Below are 7,697 nucleotides of genomic sequence, written 5' to 3'. Positions count from 1 at the left end.
AACCTGTCACTCACTCTCAACCAAAACATTAATATATATATATATATAATTGTTTGTTTTTTTAATTAAAAAAAGGGAGACTTGGACTAAAATCCCTGTCAGTGTATTTTGCTTGCAATTCAGTCTCCATTGTAAATTAATTGATCTGCAGTCCCTACTTTATTGATTAGATATGTTATAACTCCCTTCTTGTATTTTCTACTCAATCACAATTGTATATGCAACATGTACTTACGATTGATTAATAAATACTCTCAATTTTATAATATATACCTACATTACCTCCCGCTCTACCCCCAGTATACGATTAGATAATTCCATTTAAATACTGCGTACCTTATTTTGTGATTTTTTTTAAAAAAAAATCACAGAAAATATGCACGATTTAAAAACTGAAACATTCCCTAACTCCCCTCACTCACTCTCCGTTCAAGCCCTAGTTCTTCGAGAAGGAAATCGTCCCTCGCGAACTCGACGATCAGCAGTAAGACATTTTGTTCAGCGAAATTGTGAGAAAAACCGCGAATCCGCCGCGATCCCCCACGAGGAGTTCAAAAAAGTAAGTGTCTGGTCGAAACCCTTTTCGTTTTATGATTTTGTTGACAATCGAATTTTATATCGTAGTTTACTCGATTGTTTGGGGTAGAAGCCCTGGTCCCGTGTTTGTATGCCTCGGTTTAGTGATGAGGAGCCCTGGGTGTTCGGTGTTGTGTTAGTTCAACGGGTGGTTTGAAATTGTTCGAATTTTTGGCCAGGAAACCCGGTTCGGCCGATTTTGGGTGATTTTATCTATTTTTATCTTTGATTTTGTTAATTTTGGAGATGTATATTTTGTTTAGTTACTCGAAGTTGCATATTTTAGGTTTTTTGGTGGATTGTTCGGTAAATAGTCATATTTGTGGGTTGATAAATGCGGTAATATTAGGCACCAGGAGTTTCATTTGTTTGGTCTAATTTGCCAATTAATATACCTGAACGGCACTGTTGTATACTCGGAATGCGTTTTTACTCCTGCTAAATTGTGAAAAACTTTTAACTAAATTAGAGATTTGGATAACGTGGACTTATGGTTTTTACTTACAGGCCAGGCAAGGAGCACAAATCGGTGATCAGCCGATTTGCATTACCTTTTTTTCATAATGAGCTGGCCAAACTGAAGCCACACATGAGAGACCAACACATCGCAGCTATAAACATGACACCATTCGGGCATTTTCTGGATTGCCCGAAAATGAAGTTTCCATGGCACCGACTTGTTGCCCTCGTCAATAGCTTCAGTTCGGAATCTATGTCCTTCAAGATTGGAAGTGACATTGAGCTTCCGTTTGAAGTTGAAGAATATTCTGTAGTCTTAGGACTACACGCGAAAGGAGTCTACGTGACCGAAAATACATCGGTCGAAAGCGAATGGTTTGTTCGAATTTTTGGGAGCAAGCCACGTTCTGTAACCCGCGGGCAGGTGTTGCAGAAGCTGCGTGAGGCTCTGTTTCAGGGGCTGGAGCCTCTTTCTGTTGCGGATGTTGCTCGTCTTTTTATTATGTTTGTTTTTGCAAATATTTTATTTTGTTCTGCGAATTATTCTGTACCCCTTTTTTTGTTACCGTATGTGGAAGACCTGAGTGCGATTGGTGACTACGCGTGGGGACCCGCGAGTCACCGTTATCTGTTGAAGTCTATAAGCGACTTCAAGTCCGGGAAAAAATATTTGACAGGCTGCACCGCGGGTTTGTTGGTAAGCAATGTAATATCGGATTTGTTAATTTTTTCTACTTATTTTGGTATATTGCACAATATGTATTATTGTTGGCAGTAATGTCTATTACAATATGTGCAGGCGTGGTTCAATGAGAGGGTCCCAACTCTGGACAAGGCACGGTGCCTTCCGAAGGTACCGCGTCTCTTTCGGTGGCTGAATAGCCTCGGTCCAATGTCCAGGGTTCATGCAGTTGGTGAATTGACATCCCTAAAGCGGTCAGATGTTCAGGAATTCTATCGAATAGGCACGGAAGAAAAGTTCGTTCGTGCAATTTGTCATGCTTCAGAGGTAAATGCATTATTCAATGTTGCTACCGTTGTAAATGGATAAAATAATTTCTTATATGACATTATTAACATATGTTGCAGGAAGCAGCGCAGCAAATTGCGGCATTGAAGGTGGAGCTGCGGAAGAAAGACACTGCAATTGCCAGACTTGCTCATAAATTACAAAGATCTAGAGCCGGTGTTGTCGATGACGACAGTGAAGGTGAGGGTGAGGACGAGAGCGATGGCGAGGAGGGTGATGCAAACTATGGGGATGAAGAGACAGCAGACCGGATGGCTGTGGAGTCTGAGAGGAAAGAGAAGCAGGCCAACATGGAGGAGAAGCAAGGTCAGGAGGAGGAGAGTCAGGGTGAAGAGGAGGAGGAGGAGGAGGAGAAGGAGGAAAAAACTGGGGAGGAGGAGAGTCAGACTGAGGAGGATCCCGAGGAGGCAGCGGAAGAGCAAGCGAATACCGAGCGCCGAAGCAAAAAAAAAAATGGACATCCTTTTGGCCGAAGTTGATCCGATAAACGAGTCAGATGACGAAGGGGTTGGTAGCCTGCTAGAGTTTAACCAATTGATGGCCATTGTTCCTTATGTTGCACCGATAGATGTCAAGGTAAGCTAATTAATATAGTAAGTACAATTTGTAGGTCGTAGTTGTCTATCTGTTGAATGATTATTTGCTTTGTTGAAATTGTAGCAGGGCGATGACTCCGACCGTGAGACTTGTAGCAGGGCCGCAGATTCATCGATTGTACGTGGTGTAATGGCACGTAAGGATCGGAAGAGAAAGAAGAAGCCTGAATTCGTGACACCTGTGTCGACACCGCGAATTGAGAAAGCGAGAAAAACACGGAGGGCGAAAGGAAAGTCAGCGGTCGACGTCAATAGTGAGCAGGTACGTAGTTCCATACAAATATAAGTCGTCTGGCTCAAAATACTTCAGATAGATTCTTAAATACCTAGTGTTTCTGCGTCAATACCTGTACAATAAATACAGATACCTACGGAAACATGATTATCTTCATTGTTGGTTCAGGAACCATTTGTCGTCGGCGACGATGGGGACTCGGATGCTAAGGTTGTAGCAGACCCTGGAGCACAAAAGTGGGAGGGATATCGCAATAATGACAGCTACTGTGGAAAGGGTTCCTTATCTGAGGATGAGACGAACACCATTGAACATTTTCTCGCGTCATTCGCTGTCCGGTATTGCTATTCACTATTAAGGCTTTATATATTTTTCTCAATCGATGTTTTTATCCGTTTGCGACTATCATGTTGTAGGGACACTGTATGGCAGCAGGGCGTCGTGTCTGTATCGTCCGATGCCGTTTTAGAACTACTGTTTGACGAAGCTGTGAAAGGCGAAGTCATCGACGCGTACCTATATCATCTATGCAGCAATGAATATCAGCTCCAACACAATCCGCAGGTGCGGTGTGGTTGTGTGCCATGGTTCGTAGCGGTGAGTATCCTGTTTGGAATTTATACGGTTAGTATTACAAATCACATTGTTATTATTGCGTTGGTTGCTGTGCTCGATTTTCAGAAAGCCGTGAACGACGCGCTATCACGACCAAGCAGGGGAGCGAAAAAGCCGAGCATCAATAAGGGTAATGTACTCGCGTTTGCCAACTCGCTGCAAGTGACCGTAGGCCAAGAGATTGCCGGAATCATGGACAAAATCCGGTCTGGGTGCCGGTACATATTTCTACCCGTACACACCCGGTTCCACTGGCATCTCTGCATACTGGATACCGTCAAACGTGTTGTGTTGGAGTGTAACTCAATGCGCGACCCCTTCGGCCAGGGGAATGCAAAGAAATTGGTACGTCTTTCGAATGATCATAATTAATTGCCTATGGGTAGGGTGAATTCCTTAACGAAAGAGTAACGTTATTTGTGCAGACGCGATTTTTATCGTTGTATATGAACGCGTCACGACTATGGCCTATGGTCAGCGACATGCCCGAGTACATTAGATGCCGACACCAGGGTGAAACGTTGGACTGTGGACCTTTAGTCTGCATGTTCGCAGAGTGTTATGCGCGGGCAGGTCCAGATGTCAATCTCGTTGGTGTCCTCGGCGAGGACTTCGGCGATGTCAAGAGCTACCGAGGCACGATTGCGGCGAGGATATTGAAAGGTCCCCCCTTCTGAAACGTAGACCCCGATGGAAAAATAGGGCAGGTTAACACATGTAATGAATTTGGATTGATTTGGGAAGTTTTTGCGTTGTGTGGCGAGGTGATGGATTTGTTGAATGTCTTCAGTTTGGATTGATCTGGGAAGTTATTGTGTTGTGTGGAGGTGATGGATTTGTTTAATGTCTTCAATTTGGATTGATCTGGGAAGTTATTGCATTGTGTATCGAGGTGATGGAATTGGTAAATGTCTTTTATGTGGATTGATTTGTCATCTTCATTATATACCTGCGTTGTGTGGTGATACCCGTTGATAGCTTTTATGTGCCTACGGAAAACTAGTATGTACTTCCATTTATATATTACATGCTCCAGTCATTTGCGTTTGTGGGACTGGTCATTTCTTTTGCACTGATCACTGAAATAGCGTTCACTTTGAATCAGTTCAACCGTGTCGGCGTTTCTCATAAAACCCTACTGGACGCCATGTTTTAATCGACCGGAGATACTGCAAGGGCTTACTCGTTAATTTAAAACAAACAATACTAAAAAAACATGATCATATTACAACAAAATATTTGTGCGGGACATAGGTGTCTGGTAATTGCGTGTGGGCCAACGTCTAGATTACAATCAACTATTTCCTGCGGAATGCTAAGCAACACGTGGTTACAGAGAAGTGCTACTATACCTACAACTAGGATACCTACAACTACAACACAGATGCCCGCATACGCAATCTGTGTACCTCGTTCAGCGAGTCTGGTACTTAGCTCGGATGCATAAGTAACGGAGTCATTATTACAAATACCCTATAGTATCTATTATGTACCTACGGAAATAGCCTTTATACTTCCGTTACCATTTCAAATGCTCTGGTACCCTACGGGTGGGGACTCGGCCTTTTCTCTTAAAATATTCATGAACTGATGGTAAGAGTGTATTGGCTTAACCATGGTAGTGTTGCTCGTCAACCCCATAATCTTGAATGGCGTGTTTTAGGCCACAGATTATACTTACATCGCTTACCCGTTAATTGAATTAGAACACAATAGAATAGACACGATAATAAAACCGCAATATAGTTGTGTGGCATATGGAAGTCTGGTACGTAGCTGTGTGCTGAATTTTAATCAATGCTACGCCTCCAAGTTATTACACGGTAATACAATTAGAATACTGTATAAACAAAATAAAATATGGTTTGTACTCGGACCGCAACCCTATATGTTGGAATCATTATTCATATACCCTCTGTAAGCTATTGCGTACTTACAACAACCGTGACATTATACTTCAGTTGCAATTATGTATGCCCTGGTTACCTGTGGCTGGGGAAACGGTCTTTTTTTTTTTTTTCTTCAAATAGCATGTATTTACTGCTGATGGTTAAAGAAGTCATCAACAAATACTTAAGTTGTATGACACATGCACTTGGTTAGTATGACGAGTGTAATACAACAACTATACCTCCTAGTAATAACCCAAAAATAGGATAGCATGTCCTTTCAAAACAATTAGAGATTACATTAACCATCCGTCCCTACAGAGCTACATCATCAAATGCCTCAGTACATGAAAAATATACCTGCAGAATATAACTATGAACCTTCACAACTTCATCATATACCTGCGTGAGAGGGCTACATACCACTTACTACTGCAAATAAGTCGATGGATCCAACCGGTTACATCCTAGAGACACAAAAAACAATTACAATATAGCTATTGAATATGTACCTACTGTCTTAATATATACTCCTAGAAGCCAAAAAGATGTACAATGAAAAAAAGGTTCGCTAAGCTATTTGTTGCTTGCAACTTCTTCTGTTATGTCCAAGACGCCCACAACGACCACATTTCCGTGCATTCTTTACCTGCTGGGACTCGAACCTTCGCTTCTTTGGCCGGCCTGGTTGGACAGACGACGGAGGAGGGTGAATTTGGTCCGCCTGAATTTCAACAATCACGTCCATATCATGCGTCGGTACGGGATTTATTGGCTCCTGGTACGTTTTTCTGTAAGATTCAATGCTATAGTAAAGATCGCAAAAATCATAAATTGACATACTGCATTTTTCAATGCAAGCGCAGGCATGCTTGCAGGGCAATCGGAACATTTACCATTCTCGACAAGAGCATTTGCGCGCCTCCAAATCGACTGCGTATCTTTCATTACAATCTGTTACCTCGAATACAGTTCTAGAGGATGAACTGCACTGTAGCCGTCGAGACGCCATGTACGATAGTGCCAACTTGCTCTCCTGTTTTGGACAGAGCCTTCCGTGCATTATCTCCGACTTTTCGCGGCGTTCATTCATCATTACCATCACTTGCCTTCTAATGGTATCCAACATCCCAACGAATGGCATTGACCTCGCGGATCTCACCCAACTATTCCATGACTCAGCAATGTTATTATTTATTATTCCCCAACGAGTGCCTCTGAATAGTGAATTTGCCCAACATTCTGGGTGTGATTGGGTAATGAAGTCCCTGGCCAATGGCATTGATTCGACCACAGAACTAATGTGGTTTTCGAAATCTCTCCTCAACGGAGCATAGGCGGCCTTATTGAAGACAACGGTCCATCGTTTCTTATTATGCATTGGGTATCTCCGCATAACCTAAAAAAAAGACATTTTATGGCTGATCATAACCAGTGATGTTCATTACAGATTAATATTGACGTACATATACCTGGGTACGGAAGTTGTCCACTAAGTGTCGGAGACAGTACGCATGATGTGCTCCGGGAAAGACGCACGAGATTGACTTTAGTAAACCCGAGTGCCGATCCGAGAAGAATGTGTACTGTTTCCAATCCGTACGTCCCTCACATTCTAAAACAGATCGCAGCTTCCAGCAAAACCACTCCCAATTTTCATCATTTTCCGTAGACACAGCTGCAAGTCAACAAATAAGAACACAAATAACTACAAAGGTTTCCAACGTATAAGGGTACATACGTGCCTAAAGAGAGCATGGAAAACAGCATACACGAACAGCTATACCCAGCATTCTAACAAAATGACAACTGTAGCTAATATCAAATTACGTACCAGAAAATGCTAAAGTAAACATCCCATCATCCCCATCCACTGCAATTGCACTTAGCAGACACCCTTTGTGTTTGTTTTTTATATGTGTCCCATCAAGAAAGAGTAGGGGCCTGCAACCCCTCAAAAAACCCAGCCGGCATGCACCTAAACAAACAAAAAGGCGTTGGAAACGTTTGGTTGCCTGCTCAACTTCGCAGTCTATAATACTTCCCGGATTTGACTCCCGAAGTGCATGACAGTACCATGGAAGTTGTGAGAAACTGTCTCTACCTCCACCATTAATTGCCCTTATCGCATTCTCTTTGCCACGCCATGCTTTATGATATTTCACGTCAATCCCATAATCTGTTTGGATATGCTCCCGGATGTCGGATGCCTTATACGCTGGCATAGAACGTATCTTATCTTTGTAGACCTCAGAAATCCAGTTCGCATCGGCTGCTGGATGATCTCTTGATTGCAA

The 7,697-nt window shown here is 42.6% G+C and overlaps 1 protein-coding gene across 2 annotated transcripts; it reads right to left on the bottom strand.

The window, feature by feature from the left end:
• Positions 1 to 5,972: 5,972 nt before the first annotated feature.
• On the bottom strand, positions 5,973 to 6,724 carry LOC127259498 (uncharacterized). Of its 2 annotated transcripts, none has more exons than XR_007840508.1 (2): positions 6,297 to 6,724; positions 5,973 to 6,191 (listed from the first exon to the last, which is right to left on the bottom strand). XR_007840508.1 is itself a non-coding variant. In XM_051286866.1 (2 exons), exons 1-2 carry the CDS (start codon positions 6,680 to 6,682, stop codon positions 6,169 to 6,171), a joined length of 396 nt encoding a protein of 131 aa, XP_051142823.1. In that variant the 5' UTR covers positions 6,683 to 6,724; the 3' UTR covers positions 5,973 to 6,168. The 2 variants fall into 2 exon arrangements, 1 of the variants encoding a protein (XP_051142823.1); XM_051286866.1 differs by having other exon boundaries at positions 5,973 to 6,178.
• Between the last annotated feature and the right edge of the window lie 973 nt (positions 6,725 to 7,697).

Source organism: Andrographis paniculata, unplaced genomic scaffold (assembly GCF_009805555.1).
Source record: "Andrographis paniculata isolate CXL003 unplaced genomic scaffold, ASM980555v1 Contig14END, whole genome shotgun sequence".
Lineage (NCBI taxonomy): Eukaryota > Viridiplantae > Streptophyta > Magnoliopsida > Lamiales > Acanthaceae > Andrographis > Andrographis paniculata.
This window is presented reverse-complemented; position numbering and strand designations above follow the sequence as displayed.